This window comes from Bufo bufo, chromosome 2 (genome assembly GCF_905171765.1).
Source record: "Bufo bufo chromosome 2, aBufBuf1.1, whole genome shotgun sequence".
Lineage (NCBI taxonomy): Eukaryota > Metazoa > Chordata > Amphibia > Anura > Bufonidae > Bufo > Bufo bufo.
In genome coordinates, this window is record NC_053390.1 from 144840223 (window position 1) to 144862765 (window position 22543).

The window sequence follows — 22543 nt, forward strand, 5'->3', positions numbered from 1 at the left end:
CACCATGCAATGTTCTATTTTATTTCTCCCCTGTGGTAGCCCTGGTGGGGTCCAGAACATTTGCTGTCTGGATCCTCTCCATAGCTCTGGGGTCCCTGCAGTAGGACCTTGTGATCAGCTAATTTTTACAATTCTTGGTAACTACAGTAGTATTCATTATTATGACTGTATTGGCTGGAATCATGCACTCCCAATTCTTCCAGTATGTCTCATGATGCAAAAACAGTGAGATCAAAAAGTCAATGTCTAATCAAAATTCCAGTTAAATTCTCAACATGATGCAACCTCTAATTTTTTAGGTCTGAGGGCGGCCATAAACATTTAGTACCTATAGGCCAAATACAGCTGCAGGTATCTCTCCTGACTTTCTCCCACATACACATTCAGCTCGGACAAAAGTGTACGTGTATTTAATGGGAGAGGGGAGAAAAGTGCTGCCGGACACCTCTGGCACCGGCTTATCTCCTGGAAGATAAAAGAAAATTCACTTTGTCCAATCCTTCTCTCCCCAAAACTATCTGTCAGGGAAAGTCTGAAGCACACACATTAGACTGCTAGCCGAACCATGATGAAGCTTGGAGCGAAACCCGGGTCGGGCAGAAACACTAGGCTGTGAGTTTTTATTATTGCGTGAAGTTTTACTTGCACATGTGAGTATAATAAAAGGATTTTATGTTTGAGTGAATGACGGTTCTTCACTATTGGAGCGACTTTAAAACCTTCCTAGGTACTACAGGAAAAGAGAGGAGAGATGAGGATTTTAAGATCTACAGACTGGCGCATTCCACCTGCGCTTGTGAGTATATAAGCTTAAAGTGCGGGTGAATGGTATTCACAGTGCTTCACTATTGGTGCGATTTTTGATGTCACACAAGAGCTGTTGTGGAAGGAGGATATCTGGTGAATCCGGTGCTTTGCCTGTATACGTATAATTGGATGGTTCAACCCAAAAAGGTCCCCTCATCTAAATATTTGGATTTCGCGCGGTCCTACAGAAACGCATGCTAGCTGAACCATGCCTTCCTCATTCGTATTGCCAAGAGTGCCTACATATTATCAAAAAAATAATACATTTTTTTTATAACCAAATAGCTTACACGCTCATCATCATTTAGCCGCTTTGTTATGTGAGGGAGGCTCCTCCGCATTCTCCTTGGATGGGCCGGGAGTCTGAATAAATAGTGATTTTCAAGTGATCCAATCTGTAAAAAAAAAATATAATGCAAAAATTCCACATTATTATTATCATTTAGCATTTCTTTTTTGTGAGCAAGCATAATAAGCAGATTGAATAGAAATTGAAACTGGCATTTTAACAGGGGTCAGAGTAGGACAATCATTGGACAGAGGACAGAGGATGTTCGGGTTATTCATCCCAGATATGGATGCTCCAGATTACACTGGTGTTTAGTAGATGCTTTAGAAAGTTTTGTGGCTCCATAGTGTGGAATACCTGAGAGTCAAGGTTTAAGAATAATCTGGCATCTGTAGGTGGTGCTGTAGGTGGTACAGGTGCCGCTGTGCCAGGGACTATGACTGAGGATAATAATAATTGGTATATGTAGATTGTGGCTAGCTCCACCATGGCACTCCCTAGAGCCATGCAATGACTGGAGAGTGCACCCTTTCATCTCGTGGGACACACCCTGATGCTGGGACTCCTGCCTGGTGGTAGTTGGGGTGCCCTTGATGGTGAACAGTTTGGCTGGATGCAAGGCAGGTGTACGAATGCAGGGCTGGAGGATGGATGTTGGAGTCAATAAGTAGGCCCGTGTGTTGCAATCGATAAAGTATTTCCTTAGACCTGTTTCACACTGCTGGCATTACCAGAATGCCTGCCAGATCCAGAAAGCTTATGGAACTAATGCCTGCAGTAGGAAACAGGCCTTACTGAATTGATGATAGGAGTAGTAGTAGAATATATAGCAGCAAAGGCACAGTTCCAAAGTATCTCAGAGAGGTTACTTTTTCCAATAGCTGTGTAAAGGCAGCAACAATTATCGTAGTTGTAGTAATCCCTGTCTCTCCTTCTCAGCACACTTTACAATATCTCCCAATAACTACAGGCATGCATTTCTGTTCTTGTTAACCCTTTCTGCAGTTTCCGTGCTGATGGTTGCAGATTTTAGATACGGATGGCCAGTCCAACTCAAAGTGTGGTAGGTGCCAAACACTATTTTTTTTCCCGCAGCAGCGAAGTCTCAATGCCATAAATAAACAAATAACTTGCTGCCAGAATCCTGAATGACCTGGATGGTTCTGGATCTTCTAAGATGGTTTATTTCCTTCTCTACTCAGTAGTAGAGTGCCTTCTTAGGCAGCTGAATTCTCAGAGACAGGGTTTTCTGGGCCTGGTCTGCAGGAACTCTCACACGTTCTTCCTGTAGCTCTGCTCAGCCTAGACTCACCAACTAGCTAACCAGAGTGCAGGCTAAGTCCATCACCCTGGTAACTATCTGTTAACCCTATATTTTGTCCATACATTGCTATTTTGATACACGGTAAATCACAACATTTAACTTGTTAACATTAAATTACCTCTTTTGGCAATACTTAATCCTTTGCAGTAATCCACTGGGGTACTGCAACTCTAGTTCTGGTAACTGAAGTCAGTATTAAAATCATGAAATTCCACTGGACCAACTTATCACAGTCTATTTCTGAGCCTAAAAAAGGGCTGAATTACAGAGTCTAGGCGGCTCACCTGTCTGCTTTCATGTATAAGGTACTCAATGTCAAACTGACTCACCCAGTCAGGAATATAAAAAAGTCCAGATACATCTTTGAATTTAACACTCTCTTACCTGAAGGCCTCAATGCCGAACTCAAACTGTTTGGCTTCCTGTAGAATGGGTGGGTGCCCTTGGCCGACGAAGGATCGGGGCTATACTGTTTTCTCAGTTCCCCGATCTTCCCTTGGCAGTGGGCCCCCACTCCCGATCTTCTGTAAAAAAAACTCTAAAGATCTCCAGATGTAAAAAACTCCAAAGATCTCCAGATGTCACCTTCCGTGGTCTTCAGGTGTCTTTTAACACACATCGGAGAAGGAGTAGGTGAGGACAATATAACACAATAGAACATATTGTATTCTGAGCACATGTTTTTTGAATTTTTATATTTTTTAAGGCACTTTTTAACATGTTTTTTATATCCAAAGTATTAGACCGTACTTGCAGCATACGCATACAGAAAAACGCATATAAAAGAAAAAACGCAGTTCTGCCACAACAAAAACGCATAACAACAAAATATGTGTAATGTATGGGTTTATGTACTTTTTAATATAAGGACTAATGGAACAACAACCATTTAGATTCAAAAGTTCCAATATCAATAACCCTAACAAGTAAGAAAGAGAATGAACAAGGACTCCACTCCGGACTTTCATTTCCACTGAATGGACAGTATAAAATGGATGAGATTGACTATATGCGGGTGACCACTGATGAAAGAGTCAGTCTTAGACTCCGAAACGCATTTGGTGAAACATAGATATACCCGCAAGTTTAATGTTTGAAGATATATAATCTGAAGCACTTCAGTTATCGATTACCTCTTGATTTTAGTCCGCGATCATACAACCCGCCAGCCAGGACGTGATTACTATCGGCACGCGAGACGCTGATTCAGCTAGCACCACGTGGGACGCCGGAGCTGATACAGAGGACCGAACTCACAAAGAAAGTGGGAGCGACAGGACAGGTAACCGCGGTCAGGGTATTAATGCCAGGTGGGACGCCACTGTAGGCACTAGACAGTACCAGACTGCACATTTCACATTGAATGAACTGTGTATATACTAACCTGACCCGTGGATACAGCAGGCTCATAAAATGGCCCCGTGAGAAACATCATACAACGTATCATGAGAGATCTTCATATTTTAATGTGAACTGCATTATTTGATAAGATATATCCAATTGGAGACTGCCCCGATATTGATATACCCCAATTACTGGGAGTGATCCGCTCTACCGGACTAAGTCATTCAGCGTCCCTAGATCATTGGGAGCGATCAGATATAATACATTGTTGCAACAGAGTTCCATCAACACTTTCTATATCTGCAAAACTTACAGTATATCCACATCTATATCTGTGGCCAGAATTGGGTGGAAACATCCTCCACCAATAGTAGTTGGACTCTATGTACGCCTGTGGGAATATTATATTAATACTATATTGATATTTTATTGATGTTTGATTCTTCACTTCATGAGGTTCTGAATTATTACTCATAAATGTTTTAGAGTTTTAGCTGGCTATAATGCTGTCATGTGCACCTTTATGGGCACTGTGAATTAATCATCCACATACGGTTTAGTGTTTTAGCTGGCTGCAACACTGTTATATGTACCCTATAGGTTCCTGATCTATGTTTCTAAAAAAAATTATTGCTTGATATATAATTTTATTCTTTTTCCATTTTTACGTTCATAGTTTGTACATATTAAAGGTTCCTTTTTGATTCCAGTTAGAGAGTGCCTGTCTACTCTTCTATCCCTTCTAAAAGAGGACTGGTCACCATAAAATACAGTGCAATCTGCAGGCAGCAGGTTATACATCAGGAGAAGCTGAGCAGATTGATATATACTGTGGGAAAAGATTGAGTAAAACTTATAATATATACATTTAAATCTCTGCGTTTTCTGACTTCAGTTGTACATGGGGGAGATGTTATCAATGAATGATAGTATTCACTGTGTAAGTGTGTATACAGACATAGTTATCAGTCACTGATAGCTGTACACAGGGGCGGACTTAAGTACAGAAAACAAAGAGATTTAAATGTATAAATTACAAGTTTTATTAAATCTTTTCCCACAAAACTATATATCAATCTGTGCAATGTTAGAACCTCATTGCCATCCGTAGTTCACTTGCGGTGACGTCACCCGCTCAGACGTGAGCGCAAGCAAAAAGAGGTAACGGGAGTATATCACCACCGGCCGGGGCGTACTCCCAAACTTTAATATCATATAATAGTCTATGCTGCAGCCATCTTCCCTGGGATCTGCTCTCCCTGTTTGCCCCACATATAGCAGAGAAGCGAGGACCACCGCACGATACATAACCACAGCACGGACGCGTATGTCAAGGTAGGACTGAGACATATATAGATATCAATGCTGGTTTGTATATCTGTGTGATAGGTAGGAAGGTGGTGATAAGCTGGCTATCTATTTATTGAGAGCAAGCGCGCAGTGTTACATTGTTTCATATACACTGCTCAAAAAAATAAAGGGAACACAAGAATAACACATCCTAGATCTGAGTTAATTAAATATTCTTCTGAAATACTTTGTTCTTTGCATAGTTGAATGTGCTGACAACAAAATCACACAAAAAAAAAAATGGAAATCAAATTTTTCAACCCATGGAGGTCTGGATTTGGAGTCACACTCAAAATTAAAGTGGAAAAACACACTACAAGCTGATCCAACTTTGATGTAATGTCCTTAAAACAAGTCAAAATGAGGCTCAGTAGTGTGTGTGGCCTCCACGTGACTGTATGACCTCCCTACAATGCCTGTGCATGCTCCTGATGAGGTGGCGGACGGTCTCCTGAGGGATCTCCTCCCAGACCTGGACTAAAGCATCTGCCAACTCCTGGACAGTCTGTGGTGCAACGTGACGTTGGTGGATAGAGCGAGACATGATGTCCCAGATGTGCTCAATTGGATTCAGGTCTGGGGAACGGGCGGGCCAGTCCATAGCATCAATGCCTTCGTCTTGCAGGAAGTGCTGACACACTCCAGCCACATGAGGTCTAGCATTGTCTTGCATTAGGAGGAACCCAGGGCCAACCGCACCAGCATATGGTCTCACAAGGGGTCTGAGGATCTCATCTCGGTACCTAATGGCAGTCAGGCTACCTCTGGCGAGCACATGGAGGGCTGTGCGGCCCTCCAAAGAAATGCCACCCCACACCATTACTGACCCAATGCCAAACCGGTCATGCTGGAGGATGTTGCAGGCAGCAGAACGTTCTCCACTGCGTCTCCAGGCTCTGTCACATCTGTCACGTGCTCAGTGTGAACCTGCTTTCATCTGTGAAGAGCACAGGGCGCCAGTGGCGAATTTGCCAATCTTGGTGTTCTCTGGCAAATGCCAAACGTCCTGCACGGTGTTGGGCTGTAAGCACAACCCCCACCTGTGGACGTCGGGCCCTCATATCACCCTCATGGAGTCTGTTTCTGACCGTTTGAGCATACACATGCACATTTGTGGCCTGCTGGAGGTCAATTTGCAGGGCTCTGGCTGTGCTCCTCCTGTTCATCCTTGCACAAAGGCGGAGGTAGCGGTCCTGCTGCTGGGTTGTTGCGCTCCTACGGCCTCCTCCACGTTTTCTGATGTACTGGCCTGTCTCCTGGTAGCGCCTCCATGCTCTGGACACTACGCTGACAGACACAGCAAACCTTCTTGCCACAGCTCGAATTGATGTGCCTTCCTGGATAAGCTGCACTACCCGAGCCACTTGTGTGGGTTGTAGACTCCGTCTCATGCTACCACTAGAGTGAAAGCACCGCCAGTATTCAAAAGTGACCAAAACATCAGCCAGGAAGCATAGGAACTGAGAAGTGGTCTGTGGTTACCACCTGCAGAACCACTCCTTTATTGGGGGTATCTTGCTAATTGCCTATAATTTCCACCTGTTGTCTATCCCATTTGCACAACAGCATGTGAAATTGATTGTCACTCAGTGTTGCTTCCTAAGTGGACAGTTTGATTTCACAGAAGTGTGATTGACTTGGAGTTACATTGTGTTGTTTAAGTGTTCCCTTTATTTTTTTGAGCAGTGTATATATCAATCTGCTCAGCTCCTCCTGCTCTATAACATGCTGTCTGCAGATTGCACTGCATTTTGTGGTGACAGGTCCTCTTACCTTTAGTTCTTCTGAAAAGATACTTGTAAATGTTTTTTTTTTTTTTTAAGACCACATTTACATTGTCAATGGACCCTATTGTTTAACCCTGCAATGCTATTGGATAAAAAAATATGTATATGTGCCTGGCCATCTGGTCAAGAACTCATTCTACCTTCAAACGCTCCTTGAAGCTTATCCCATTGTTTTATTGGACTGGATATTACAACAATTTAAATTCAAGCAAGTAAAATGCCTGAAATATTTTTTTGATGTGTTTAGTAGTATGCCTAGAGCACGTAGATACTAAGTTACTGTGGAATATTTTTTATCAAATTTGTTTTAGAGCTTGTAATGTCCATGTTGTAATTCTACAACATTAGTCAAAATAGCATTTGCAACTGAGGACTTTGCACATCATGTGTTAGACGTCTGGGGGGTTGTATGAAATCCTTTTAGTATGGTAAGTAGTGGGCATAATAGGCCATAATAGACCTCAGTGTATTGTGTTAATAGGGTTAGGATTATTAAATTAAATTTAAATTATTTACCTTGTCTTCTATACTTACTATTATTTCCATTTCAGAATGCCACCAGCAAAGAAAGGTCTTGTGTACACTGTGCAGGATGTTATTGCTGCCATCCAAAATGGAGAGAGTGACTTTGAGATGCAATAAGATGACACTGATGCAAGTGATGAAGAGGCAAATAAAGATGCCAGTGAAGTGGACAAAGAAAATCAACAGCCCATTGACTGTGCACGCAGTGTTACTATCAAAACAACTGAAGAAAGCCTACCACACAAACAGACCATATCCCGTGACAGGTAACGCTGGCTGAAAAAGGACTTTGTCAGTCCCAATACTGATTTTTCTGGTCCAGACATCACTGATGCTGTTATTTCCCTCCAGACACCACTGGAGTACTTCCAGAGGTTTGTCTCAGAAGATATGGTTCAGGCCCAGACCAAAAACACGAATGACTACAGCTTTCAAAAGACTGGCATATATTTAAACACCAACACAAAGGAAATTAAGCAGATGATTGGCATGTACTTGAAGATGGGCCTAGTTCAAATGCCTGGAGTTCAAATGTATTGGGAGGCAGACACACGGTACACCCCTGTTTCTGATGTCATGTCACGCAACAGATTTCAATCTCTGTTGACATCATTACATTTTACAAACAACTTGACAGTGTCAGAAAAGAAAGATAAACTCTGGAAACTCAGACCATGGCTGGATTCATTCAGAGGGAAATGCTCGCAGGTGGAACCAAAAGAGCACAACTCTGTGGATAAGATGATGATTCCTTTCAAGGGGAAATTCAGCTACATCAAGCAATATATGAGAGGCCAGCCCCAGTGGCGTGCCAATGGATGGGGGGGAGCGTTCATTGCTGGAGCGCAGGGTTCTGTCACTCAGCTCCCTGCGCTCCGTCACTCCCGCACTGAATGGTGAAGCGGGAAGACTTCTCCCCGCTCCACCATTCAGTCTGCAGGCACAGATCGCGCTGCCTGTCTGTGTGGGTGGAGCCTGCAGCCCGGAAATCTGCATAATCTCCTTCTACACAGTGCTGCACGGATCCACAAAACACGGACACCGGCAATGTGCGTTCCGCATTTTGCGGACCGCACATCGCCGGCACTAATAGAATATGCCTATTCTTGTCCGCAATTGCGGACAAAAATAGGGCATGTTTTATCTTTTTCGGGAACGGAAATGCGGACCCGGAAGTGCGGGTCCGCATATCGTGCCGCCCCATAGAAGTGAATGGGACCACAATTCCATTCCGCAAAATGCGGAACAGAATTGCGGACGTGTGAATGGACCATAATACACTAACAGGCAATGCATTACAATACAAATGTATTGAAATGCATTGCAGAGATGGATCAGATCCCAAGTCCCAGATGAGGACAGAAATAAAGTTTAAAAAAAAGTAAAAAAAAGAGTTTAATAAAAAAAATTATGTTTCAAGTAAAAAAAAGAATAAAAACGCCCCTTTCCCCTGATTTTATATAAAAAAATTGAAAAAAAAAGAAAACACACACATATTAGGTGTCTCCGCGTCAGTAATAACCGGCTCTATAAAAATATTACATGATCCACACCATCCGATGAACACCGTAAAAAAAAAAAAAAAAAAAAAAAAACCTGTACAAAAAAAGCCATTTTTGTCACCTTACATCACAAAAAGTGAAACACCAAGCGATCAAAAAGGCGAATGCCTCGCAAAATGGTACCAATAAAACCGTCACCTCATCCTGCAAAAAAGAGAGACCCTACATAAGACAATCGCCCCAAAAAAAATTAAAAAAGATATAGCTCTCAGAACATGGAGACACTAAAACTAAATTTTTTTGTTTCAAAAATGCTATTATTGTGTAAAACTAAATAAATAACAAAAAGTATACAAATTAGGTATTGCCCTGTCCGTAACGACCTGCTCTATAAAAATGTCATGTGACCTAACCCCTCAGGTGAACGCTGTAAAAATGAATAAATAAAAACGGTGCCAAAACAACCAATATTTATGGTCACCTTGCCCCATAAAGTGTAATAATGAATGATCAAAAAATCATATGTACCCAAAAATGGTACCAATAAAAACGTCAACTCTTCCTGCAAAAAATGAGCCCCGGCACAAGACGATTGGCAGAAAAATAAAAAATAATATGGCGTTCAGAAAATGGAGACACAAAAACATATTTTTTTAAATGCATTATTATGTAAAACTGAAACAAACAAAGTAGACATATTTGATATCACCGCGTCCATAACAACCTGCTCTATAAAAATAGCACATGATCTAACCTGTCAGATGAACGTTGTACAAAATAAAAAATAAAAATAGTGCCAAAACAGCAATTTTTTGGTTACCTTGCCTCATTAAAAACCGTAATATAGAGCAATTAAAAATCATATGTACACCAAAATAGCACCAATAAAACTGTAACCTTATCCCCTAGTTTCCAAAATGGGGTCACTTTTGGGAGTTTCTACTGTAGGGTGCATCAGGGGGGCTTCAAATGGGACATGGTATCTAAAAACCAGTCCAGCAAAATCTGCCTTCCAAAAACCATGCGGCAGTCCTTTCCTTCTGCGCCCTGCCGTGCGCCCGTACATCAGCTTACAACCACATGTGGGGTGTTTCTGTAAACCTCAGAATCAGGGTAATAAATGTTGAGTTTTGTTTGGCTGTTAACCCTCGATGTGTTAAAGAAAAAAATGGATTAAAATGGAAAATCTGCCAAAAAAGTGAAATTTTGAAATTTCATCTCCATTTTCCTTTAATTCTTGTGGAACACCTAAAGGGTTAACAAAGTTTGTAAAATCAGTTTTGAGTCATTTCAGGGGTGTAGTTTCTATAATGGGGTCATTTATGGGGGGTTTCTATTATGTCAGCCCACTAAACCTTTTTTTTTGTTTGTTTACTAATAATCCCTATACTGCGATCTCATCATACATAAGTTAAATAATCATTTCTGTTCAGTAGAATTTGATAAAAAGTGATTTTTAAAATATGCAAATTACCTTGCTACCAGCAAGTAGGGCGGCTACTTGCTGGTAGCAGCCGCATCCTCCGATCCTAATGACGCCCCCTCCGCTTTGTGATTGACAGGGCCAGGGAACGGAATCGTTCTCTGCTGGCCCTGCCTGTTAGCATTCAAAATCTGGCGCCTGCGCCGCGGCCGTACCTCTCTTCAATCTGCGCAGGCGCACTGAGAGACGGCCACTCGCTTGGCCGCTCCATCCTCAATGCGCCTGCGCCGATGACGTCACATCTACACCCGGCGCAGGCGCATTGAGGAGCGGGCGGCCGCCTCTCAGTGCGCCTGCGCAGATTGAAGATACGTACGGCCGCAGCGCAGGCGCCAGATTTTGAATGCTAACAGGCAGGGCCAGCAGAGAACGATTCCGTTCCCTGGCCCTGTCAATCACAATGCGGAGGGGGCGTCATTAGGATCGGAGGATGCGGCTGCTACCAGCAAGTAGCCGCCCTACTTGCTGGTAGCAAGGTAATTTGCATATTTAAAAAATCGCTTTTTATCAAATTCTACTGAACAAAAATTATTATTTAACTTATGTATGCAGAGCTCGCAGTATAGGGATTATTAGTAAACAAAAAAAAAACGGTTTAGTGGGCTGACAGAAGCCCTTTAAATTTTTTAGAATTGCTTCTAAAATTCTTAGCCTTCTAATGTCACCAAAAAATAAAATGACATTCACAAAATTATGCAAACATAAAGTAGACATATGGGGAATGTTAAGTAATAAATATTTTATGAGGTATCACTTTCTGTTTTAAAAGCAGAGAAATTGCAATTTTGAAAATTGCAAATTTTTCAAAAATTTTGATACATTTTGGATTTTTTCATAAATAGAGGTGAAATACATTGACTCAAATTTATGACTGTCATGAAGTACAATGTGTAACGACGAGAAAACAATCTCAGAATTGCTTGGATAAATAAAAGCGTTCTAAAGTTATTACCACATAAAGTGACACGTGTCAGATGTGCAAAAAATGGCCTGGGCAGGAAGGTGAAAACTGGCCCAGGGTAGAAGGGGTTAAGCATCTTATATTCTGTAATTAAATGGCAAACACGTGTAATGGTTTGAGCAAATGGATAACGTAGGTTGCTTTGCGTGACCTCTCTCCCTATCTGGTTTATACTTATATGCTAGCCACAGGCAAAAGATTATGCAAGGTATAATCGTCAAACAATGTGATACTGCACTCATATTTACACAAAGCCAATCAATCATCCCGGACTGTGCTGACGTCATGGGTTTATGAGAGGAGACTTAGTTAATGGAAAGGATTCATTACTACACAATGGATGATTGCCATTCACTCTCTGACTCATGCTTGCCTGAGAAAAGTCAATTTTTTAAAATCACCATTGCACTTCTACTTAACCATAGCTGACAGACTCTGGCTATTCTGAATCCTAATTATATCTATTAAAGTTAAAATCACACAGTGCTTCTTATACAGATCAGTATTACACTGGAGTAGTAGAGAATACAATGTAGCATGTTCATGCAGCATGTCAACTGACCCAGATTTATTTGTGTAGCTTAGGCAAATATATATTATATATGCAACTTTCCGAATACATATCTACTGTCATTGTGAGAACCCTAAGCCAAGAACACAAGAACTGTGCCTATACCCTCGCAGTGTACATGAGCCCATACGCAGCTCATAGTACATAATATAGATGTATGTACAGTAATCCAGACCCATTCTACTTGAATGGGCACGTGATCCGTCCGCACCGCAAAAAAGTAGTACATGCACTACTTTTTTGCGGTGTGAGGTACACCTGCACTGCATATGTGACAGAGAAATTAATATAGTTAATCCGTCTGTTAGTTTGGTGGGTGACATATACCCATTTATTGCGTGAGGTACACCTGCACTGCATCCGTGACAGGGAAATTAATATAGTTAATCTGTCTGTTAGTTCAGTGGGTGACCTCAAAGAATGAGGAGAGCATCAAATAAGGGGGACATGGCCCTGGTCGTGGTGCTGCTGGTGTTGGTGGAGCTCCTTTTGCAGGGAGAGGACGTAGTCAATCTGTGCCAGCTACATGCCCAAATGAAACACCTTCCTCAGGTGCACGTAGGTGACAGAACGTTCAGCGTTATTTTGCAGGCCCGAATACCAGTGTACGAATGGTGAGGCCAGAACAAGTAGAGGCGGTAGTAGATTGGGTGGCTGACAGTGCCTCCAGTTCCTTCACATTGTCTCCCACCTGGTCCCTTGCTGAAAGCGCAGAGTTGGCACCTGCAGCCCATGGGCATCTGTCTTTCACCTCACCCCCTTGCAAATCAGCCAAGCAGTCTGAGCAGCAGTCTCTTATGCCTTTTGATGACTCTGCTGGCAGGGTTTCCGTGGGCCATCCACCTAGCCCTGTCCCAGAAGTAGAAGAAATTGAGTGCACTGATGCCGAACCACTTATGTTTCAGGATGTGGACATGGGAGGTCCTCCGCAGCACGTCTCTGATGATGACAAAACACAGGTGCCAACTGCTGCGGCTTTCTGTAGTGTGCAGACTGACAAGGAGGGCAGGGGTGGGGAGTGGGTGGAAGATGATGTGGAGGATAATGAGGTCCTAGACCCCACATGGAATCAAGGTCATGCGAGTGATGTGTGCAGTTCGGAGGAAGAGGTAGTGGTCACACAGCGCCAGCCGCACAGCAAAAGAGGGAGCAGGGTGCAAAAGCAGAGTGGCCGTCCCCTAGCCAGTACGCCTGCTACTGCCCACCGCACCCAGGGACTGAGCACACCAAAGCAAGCTCCAAGGAGTTCCCTGGCGTGGCAGTTCTTCAGACAATGTGCTGATGACAAGACGCAAGTGGTTTGCACGCTGTGCAATCAGAGCCTGAAGCGAGGCATAAATGTTCTAAACCTGAGCACCACCTGCATGACCAGGCATCTAAATGCAAAGCACGAGCTGCAGTGGAGTACACACCTCAAAAACCAAGATCTCAGGCTCCTCCTGCTCCCTCTCCTGCTGCAGTCTCGGCCTCTTCCTTGCCCTCTGGAGTGACAGTGGCACCTGCCCCCCCACAAACGGAGCATTTGGCAGCAACACCACCACCTCCACCACGGTCACCGTCACCAAGCATCTCCACACTGTTCCATGGAAGCGTTCAGCTGTCCATCCAACCCACTACCCACCAGCGATCCCTGGCCTTGAATGCCAGCATTTCAACATTTCTGAAAATTTCGGACAAAATCAAGTGTGCACTGCGCAACGCCATCTGTGGCAAGGTCCACATAACCACCGATACGTGGACCAGTAAGCACGGGCAGGGACGTTATATCTCCCTAACTGCACACTGGGTAAATGCAGTGGCAGCTGGGCCTGAGGCGGATAGCAGTTTGGCGCATGTCCTTCCGCCACAAAGGATTGCAGGACGTTTCTCATTACCTCCTGTTGCCTCCTCATCCGGTCAGCATAACACCTGCACCACCGACTTCAGCACAGCCAGGGGGAAACGACAGCAGGCTGTTTTGAAACTCATCTGTGTAGGGGAAAAACCCCACACCGCGCAGGAGCTGTGGACAGGCATGGAACAACAGACCAATGAGTGGTTGGTGCGACTGAGTCTCAAGCTCGGCCTGGTGGTGTGCGATACCGGGCGAAATCTCGTAGCAACTCTGAGCCTAGCCGGTTTGCCGCACATCCCTTGCCTGGCGCATGTGCTTAATTTGGTGGTACAGAGGTTCCTGAAAAATTACCCTGTCAGTGTGCGCTTTCGGCGTTCTCACCCTGCTGCTGCTCGCCTGTCTGCTCTGCAGCGTAACTTCGGCCTTCCCGCTTACCGCCTCATATGCGACGTACCCACAAGGTGGAACTCCACCTTGCACATGCTGGAGAGACTGTGCGAGCAACGGCAGGAGACAGTTGAGTTTCAGCTGCAGCACGCACAGGTGAGTCGCTCTGCAGAACAGCATCACTTCACCACCAACCAGTGGGCCTCCATGTGAGACCTGTGTACCATGTTGCGCTGTTTCGAGTACTCCACCAACATGGCCAGTGCCAATGACGCTGTCCTCAGCGTTACTATCCCTCTTCCATGTCTCCTTGAAAAAAAGCTTTGGGCGATGATGGAAGAGGATGTGGCACAGGAGGAAGAGGAGGAGGAAGAGGGACCATTCCACGGTTATCAGGCCAGTCATTCACAAGTGGTTCGGAAGGTGGGTTCCTGCACCAACAGAGGCCAGGTACACAATTGTCCAGCCAGGACACAGTTATGATGGGGAGGAGGATGATGAGGAACCGTGTTCACAGCAGGGTGGCACCCAAAGCAGCTCATGGGCATCACTGGAGCCTGCCTGGGGGGATACAGAGGACACAGATTATACACCTCCCACAGAGGACAGCTTGTCGTTGCCTCTGGGCAGCCTGGCACACATGAGCGACTACATGCAGTGCCTGCGCAACGAACGCCAAGTTGCCCACATTCTAACCAGTGCTGATTACTGGGTGGCCACGCTGCTGGATCCCTGCTACAAGGACAACATGCCATCCCTAATTCCGTCACTGGAGCGTGATCGGAAGATGGACGAGTACAAGTGCACGCTGGTAGACACGCTGCTGATGGCATTCCCACCTGAGAGTGGGGGCTCAGTGGAAGCACACGGCAGAGTGGGAGGAAGAAGTTGAACGTCCGAACCACAGTCCGAAAGTATTGTCCGAACATGTGTTTAGCATGGCAGGGGGGGGGGTAATCACAGACAAGCGCAGGAGCCTGTCCACAGCCAACGTGGACAAGCTCACATTCATTAAAATGAACCAGGCATGGACTTGTCCGTACCTTGTGCTGAATAGACAAGTATAATGGCCGCACCCAGTCATTGTTATACTCCAGCGCACTTTCTCTTTGCGTTCTCTTTTCCATTTACCAATGTTTTGGGGCCTTCCAAAATTTATTAAAAATAAATAAATAAAGGAAAAAAATATTTAAAAAAATCTCCTCCTCCTCCACAGCCGCTTCCACCTACACCGCAACTTCTACCGCCTCCTCAAACTCCTACGCCACTTTGACCTCCGCCTCCTAGTTCAATATTATTTTATTTTTATTTTTTTATATTCTATGTTATTTAAAGTAATTTCCCTATCCACATTTGTTTGCAAGGCAATTTTCCTGCTCTTACCCCCATTTTTATTCCTTTTGCAGCCATATAGCCCTTACTATGACTATTTTACAGCCATTTTAGTGCACCAAAGTTCGGGTCCCCATTGACTTCAATGGGGTTCGGGTCAAGTTCGGTTCCTGAACCCGAACTTTGACCAGAACTTTGACCCAAAGTTCGGCCGAACCCGAACATCCACACTCATCCCTAATAATGAATCTACTTTTATGGGGGAATTATAATGCTTCACTTTCTATAATAGAAATTGTTTTTGTCTCCTCAGGGTAAAAATGTGATCGTAGCTCCAGAATGAAAGATGGCCACATGCTGGTGGGGATTTCTGTCTGTGCCATTTCTGTAAAATGTCTAATGATAAATAATCCTTTTAATTGGTCGCTTTAGAGATATGCCAAAATTGTGATATTGGAGCATACAGTTGAAACTCTAAAAAAAAGAATATCGTCCAAAGATCATTTATTTTAAGTAATGCAGCTTAAAAGGTGAAACTAATATATTAGATAGACTCATTACATGCAAAGCGAGATATTTCAAGCCTTGATTTGTTATCATTTGGATGATTATGGCTTACAGTTTATGAAAACCCCAAAGTCACAATATCTGGTCCCCTTTGCTCAGGGAATATGGATTAATTATCTGACTAGAGGGGGACACTTTGAGCCTAGAATATTGAATCTTTCACAATATTCTAATTTTAAGTTTCACTTGTATAAAGCCCAGGTAAACTAATAGAATGAAGTGATACATTTACATGGGGAGAGACCAGACTATAAATATTTATCTGTGACATATAAAATATAGAGCTAGATACACATAGATCAATAGTAATACCTAGATTATTCAGGGATAGCATTATAGATAAGCACCAATTTATTGTTGTGCATGTGTCCTATGAGCAAAGTTCAAGCATGTTTACCATGTCTTTCAATAGCGCAATATTCAGTCTAGATTGACAGATGACTGGAGTAAATAGACCGGGTGAGTGCAAATGCAGAATAAGAACAGAGACAAAGCAAGGAGGCAGCTTTAGACAATTAGGTCAATGGAAAAGACACATAATCTAGCCTAAAACACAGAACCAGAATCTCATGTATTTCCCAGTTTTGATGTGTCATGTGGATAAAGCTTGGCAAGGTGTTTTTTTTCCCATTTTCACTTGAAATACAGATGTAGCAATTAGATTTTTTTTTACTGATGACCTCTCCTGTGGAGAGGTCATCAGTATCTGATTGGTGGGGGTCTGACACCTTGGACGCCCGCTGATCAATTGTTTTGAGAAGGCACCAGTGCTTCTAAGAGTGCCGTGGTCTTCTCTCTGCTTCTCCTAGGCCAGTGACATCACGTTCGTTCACGTGGCACCATTCAAGTGAATGGGGCTGAGCTGCAATGCCAAGCACAGCTGCTATACAACATATGGCGCTGTGGTTGGTAAGCTGCAAGTAGGCAGTGGTGCGCCCAGATGTTAGACCCCCCACTGATCAGATACTGATGACCTAGTCAGGGGATAGAAGAAAATTAAAAAAATCTTGGAAAACCCTTCTAATTAGCCGGAGCCGAGGGCCCTGCCTCACAACACCCTCACCCCATGATCACCATGCCCCCTTATGGTAGACTTGGTAAGGGATGCATAAAATGCAAACTGTGACTGAAGAGTCGCAATTTCATTGAAAAGTCACAAATTTAGAGGATTTGCGTTTTTTCGGCACTAAAAACAGGCATAGAAATAATAAAATTCCCCTTATAAGTTAAGGTTATAAATATTTATTTTTAGTAACTGTCATAGAAGACTGACTGCAATTTTATAAAGTAAAGTTGACTTGAAAGAAATGTCAAATGACAGATTAAGCAAATAGCAAGACTCAGCAAAACACGGTGGGACTGGATAAATGTATGCAAAGCAAACACTTTCCTTGCTCAAATAACCGGAGTACATCATTGTAAGGCAGGTAATGTAAATGATGTAACAAACACATGCCTGATCATTAGAGATGAGCGAATCCAAGTTGACAAAGTGGAATTCGATCTGAGTTTCAGGAAGAATTCGATTCGTCCCAAAGTCGAATTTCCTCGTGCTTCGTGGGAATGAATCGCATTTAAAAAAAAATGGCTGCTGAACATGTTACAAAGTGAAAGTAAGATCACCCACAATGCCATGCATGCAGCCAATGAGCAGCCAGCCAGCCCCTGTGATGTCACAGCCCTATAAACAGTCTCCTCATGTCCAGTCTCTACCATTTTACCGTGAACTTAGTGCAGTTAGAGACGTTGCAGGCACTAGGGACAGTGATTAGGAAAGACTTTATTAAAAAAAAAAAAATATTGAGCTGTTCAGGGAAAGATTATTCATAGTGTAGGGAAAGGATAGGGCGGCATTATCCACACTGTAGGGAGAGATCAGGGACCAATAGGAGAGTGTAAAGCCTGGGTAATAGGGGCTAGTCTATTACACCTTGCTGCACTAATTGGGGTTACTAAAAGTGATCTATTACTACCAGGGCTTTTTTTCTGGCGGAACGCGCCGGAACGGCGTTCCGCCATCTATTTTCGCCGACTCGCCGTGCCCCCCCACTGATTCTCCCAGGTGAATACTAATGAGCGCTTCCATTATGGAAGCGCTCATTAGTGTACCGAAGGACCAGGAAGTGGTGAACGCTCTGTACTTACCACTTCCTGGTCCTCGGCTTTCGGCTGTGCAGGGCTGCGCACAGCATGAGGGCGCTCTGTGACCAGTTCAGAGCACAGTCGACTGAGGAGAAAGAAAATTGCAGGCGGCGTCCGTCCAGGAGCAGGAGAGGTAAGTGTTTTTTTATTTTATAAAAAATGTGGCTGCTGGGGGCATAATGGGGGCTAATTGGAGGCATATGGGGGCTAATTGGAGGCATATGGGGGCTATGGGGCAAATTAGAGGTATATGGGGGCTATGGGGCTAATTGGAGGCATATGGGAGCTAATTGGAGGCATATGGGGGCTATGGGGCTAATTGGAGGCATATGGGGGCTAATTGGAGGCATATGGGGGCTAATTGGAGGCCTATGGGGGCTAATTGGAGGCATATGGGGGCTATGGGGCTAATTGGAGGCATATGGGGGCTAATTGGAGGCATATGGGGGCTAATGAGGCATATGGGGGCTAATGATGCATAATGGGGGCTAATGAGAGGCATTCTTTTCCGGTATTAAAATCCGGTAAAGGTTCTCAATACCGGAAAAAACGCATCAGTTTTGTCCTAATGCATTCTGAATGGAAAGCAATCCGTTCAGTATGCATACTTCCGTTCCGTCCCTTGTACGGTATTTGACCTGGCAAAACACCGCAGCTTGCTAGGTTGAAAATCTGGCATGGGGGGAGTCATTTCAGTTTTCGCCTCAGGCAGGGGAAAGGCTAGGTGCACCGCTGGGTGAAAGTGCGGTCAGTTTTGGGGTGTATTTATTTCATATACTGTATAAAAGTACGTCCATTCATCCTTGCTTTTGGGGTGAATTTGCAAGCCTGTATCACATGGTCCCTATTTTGCATCAGAATTGACATGCAAATATTCCATTCACGTGTCATCTCTGTTTTGGATCCACTCCTGTATTTTTTGGCATTAGCAATGCAGATGGATTACTGACCAAATGCTGACCGAGTGAAGGCGGATGCTCAAATGACAGGATCCGTTTTTTTGGGGTTGCTCTTAAGACGGATGAGAAGAAGGGCAAAATAATCAGTGATGTCAACACAAACTTACTGCTGACACTGTCTCCACTCTGTCAGGGGGGGGGTCTACTTGTCTCAGCATGTAACAGAACAGGTTCAGTAAAAATCAGCTGACGATGGTGTAAAAGGAGTGCGCTCTTTCACGCTATAGTAGGATCTTGAGCCTCTGCACGGTTCTTTATACCTGACGCTAACATTAACCTGTAAGGGCTTGTTCACATGACCGTATGGCTTTTTCAGTGTTTTGCGGGCCGTTTTTAACGGAACCCTTTTTTTTGTTTCAGTAGTGTTTCCGTTTCTGTTCCGTTTTTCCGTTCCGTTTTTCCGTATGGCATATACAGTATACAGTAATCGCATAGAAAAAATTGGACTGGGCATAAAATTTTCAATAGATGGTTCCGCAAAAACGGAACGGATACGGAAGACATACAGAGTACATTCCGTATGTGTTTTTTTTTTGTGTGGACCCATTGACTTGAATGGAGCCACAGAACGTGATTTGCGGGCAATAATAGGACATGTTCTATCTATTGAATATAGAAGAAAGACAGCTCACCACCTTGTAAATTCGCTTGCACGAGAAGGGATTGCTCCCACTATAAAATCTGAATAAATCCCAGCAGGCGTATTGATTTTTCTTCAATGCTTTATTGATCCATACACAGATTGATCCATACACAGGACGCGTTTCGGCCCATCCAGCCTTCCTCAACTGCAGTTGAGGAAGGCTGGACGGGCCGAAACGATTTATTCTGATGTTCTATCTTTGAACGGAACGGAAATACGGAAACGGAATGCATACGGAGTACATTCCGTTTTTTTGTGGAACCATTGAAATGAATGGTTCCATATACGGACCATATACAAAACTCAAAAAACAGCCCGTATAAGGAACGCAAAAAAATTTTTGTGATTTTATTCAAAATAACTTGGGTTATTTGGTCAGCTTTGGCCCCGTAATTGACCAAATAAGTGAAGTGTGCAGTGATTCTAAGAGCGACGCCTGTTATCTGCATGTCATACTGACGCACAGTATTATTTCACTACCACAGCAGACTCCCTATGCGTGTTACAGCAAGGCACAGTGTTCTACACCAGTATACAGGCTCTCTGCAGCCAGTAAAAAATAATCTTTTTGGGAAATTCAGTGAACCGTCCAAATAGAATTTTTTTTCGAAATTCACTCATCTCTACTGATCATAACTGACTATATTGCATCATTTTCTGCAACCAAAAGGTACTGTACAATAGTATTTGCAATAATTTTATAACTCGGAGACAAATATAACGTATACGGATTTGTATTAGGAAATATTCTGCAGCTCTGAGAAAAAAATTGACTCATATCCTATCTATGATGAGGCTTAAAATGTAATTTTCCTATTTTAAACAAATACACAGACACACAAACACATACTCTCAATCAATGGCTAATTTCATAGCAGCCCAATTAACCTAACCATGATCTGTAGAGTGTGGGAGGAAGCCTACGCAAACGGAAGAAGACTCCATACAGAAGTTGTCCTGATTGCAAACCCCACAGTGCTGTAAGGTCTCATGCACACAACCTCCAATGAGTTCTGTGCAGCCACTATCAAACACTGATTGACTATGGGTCCCTATCCCTACTGTACCTCATTATATCTCTGATTCTATATGCAGGCATGAGTGTGAAACCAACATAAAATGGGACATGTTCCATTATACGGTATGCTGTATTACAGAGCTATTTTTCCGTATGCATAAAGTTTTACCACTATATGCAACCACATATGTCGGACACTATCTAAGCCTTTTTTAATGCACCGACTCATGGTGGTACTGTAATGCATTTTTGATCCCCTTCTCATTTCAAAGTGAAGTTCTGAAGAAGTGACATTTTAGGCTACTTTCATACTTGCAGTAGCAGGGCCCGGCAGGCAGTTTCGGCAGCGGAACAGCCTAACATTTGCCCACCGTGCCGCCAGAAGTCCATTGCGGCCCCATTCACTATAATGGGGCAGGCCAGAGGTCCGGACCCTGCACAGCAAACATGCCGAGAGGAAGCTGGACAAAAACTACAGCATGCTGCGTACTTCCAGCGGCATGGTGGGCTAGTGTTAGCACGGATCCGGCAGGCTGTTCCCCCGCCTGAGCAGCCTGCTGGACCCTGCTACCGCAAGTGTGAAAGTAGCCTTAAAATATCTGAAATTGTAATGTGATACAGTATGAAAATGTATTTGATTAGTATTGGTGATTGATAATATAAGTAAAGGCTCTTTTATACAGGTCGGTGTGCAGGCATGTATTATGAACAAACCATTAGTTCCTGATAATTACCTAATGTGTCACTCAGGTTTGTAGATGCAGTATTTGAACCCAAAATCAGGAATGGATTATTAAAGGACTTCTGTCACCCCACTAAAGTCATTTATTTTTTTTGGGCTAGTTAAATTCCTTATACTGCGATATATGAAAATATAATGGTCTTACTTACTTTCCTTCAGCAGTTTCTTATAAAAACGAACTTTTATAATATGTAAATTAGGTCTCTACCAGCAAGTAGGGCGTCTACTTGCTGGTAGCCGCCGCAAAAAACCGCCCCCTCGTCGTGTTGATTGACAGGGCCAGCCGCGATCTCCTCCTCCGGCCGGCCCTGTCAGCATTTCAAAAATCGCGCGCCTGTGTTCATTCGGCGCAGGCGCTCTGAGATGAGGAGGCACTCCCTCAGTGCGCCTGCGCCGATGACGTCTTCTCTTTCGGTGATGTCAACGGCGCAGGCGCACTGAGGGAGTTCTGAGGAGGCGAGCCTCCTCATATCAGAGCGCCTGCGCCGAATCAACACAGGCACGCGATTTTTGAAATGCTGACAGGGCCAGCCGGAGGAGGAGATCTCGGATGGCCCTGTCAATCAACACGACGAGGGGGCGGTTTTTTGCGGCGGCTACCAGCAAGTAGACGCCCTACTTGCTGGTAGAGACCTAATTTACATATTATAAAAGTTCGTTTTTATAAGAAACTGCTGAAGGAAAGTAAGTAAGACCATTATATTTTCATATATCGCAGTATAAGGAATTTAACTAGCCCAAAAAACAAAAAATGACTTTAGTGGGGTGACAGAAGCCCTTTAAAGGAGCAAAAGCTTTGAGGACAGATATGACATCCACTTCTGGTCTTGGCTCCATAAACTGAGTCCAATGGCCTGAACATGTGATAGTACCCTTGTTGTTGAGCAGAGATGAATGATATCTGTATTTACTTGAAGCAATCATCCCTTCTGCATGGGAATGAGCAGTTGTCGCTGTGATCGTTAATCCCCATAAA

At 43.7% G+C, this 22543-nt stretch overlaps 1 protein-coding gene across 2 annotated transcripts in view; it reads right to left on the reverse strand.

The window, feature by feature from the left end:
• The window catches only part of PCSK1 (proprotein convertase subtilisin/kexin type 1), a 99792-nt gene that overhangs the window by 41990 nt on the left and 35259 nt on the right, over positions 1 to 22543 (reverse strand). Inside the window, exons 1-2 of one of the 2 annotated variants that reach the window (XM_040421561.1) lie at positions 3976 to 3979; positions 1098 to 1202 (exon numbers count right to left, since the gene is read on the reverse strand). In XM_040421561.1, coding sequence (XP_040277495.1) covers positions 1098 to 1148 — 51 coding nt within the window. In that variant the 5' untranslated portion in view covers positions 1149 to 1202; positions 3976 to 3979. Of the gene's footprint in view, positions 1 to 1097; positions 1203 to 3975; positions 3980 to 22543 lie in introns of those variants that run through there. The other variant, XM_040421560.1, reaches the window with a different exon arrangement.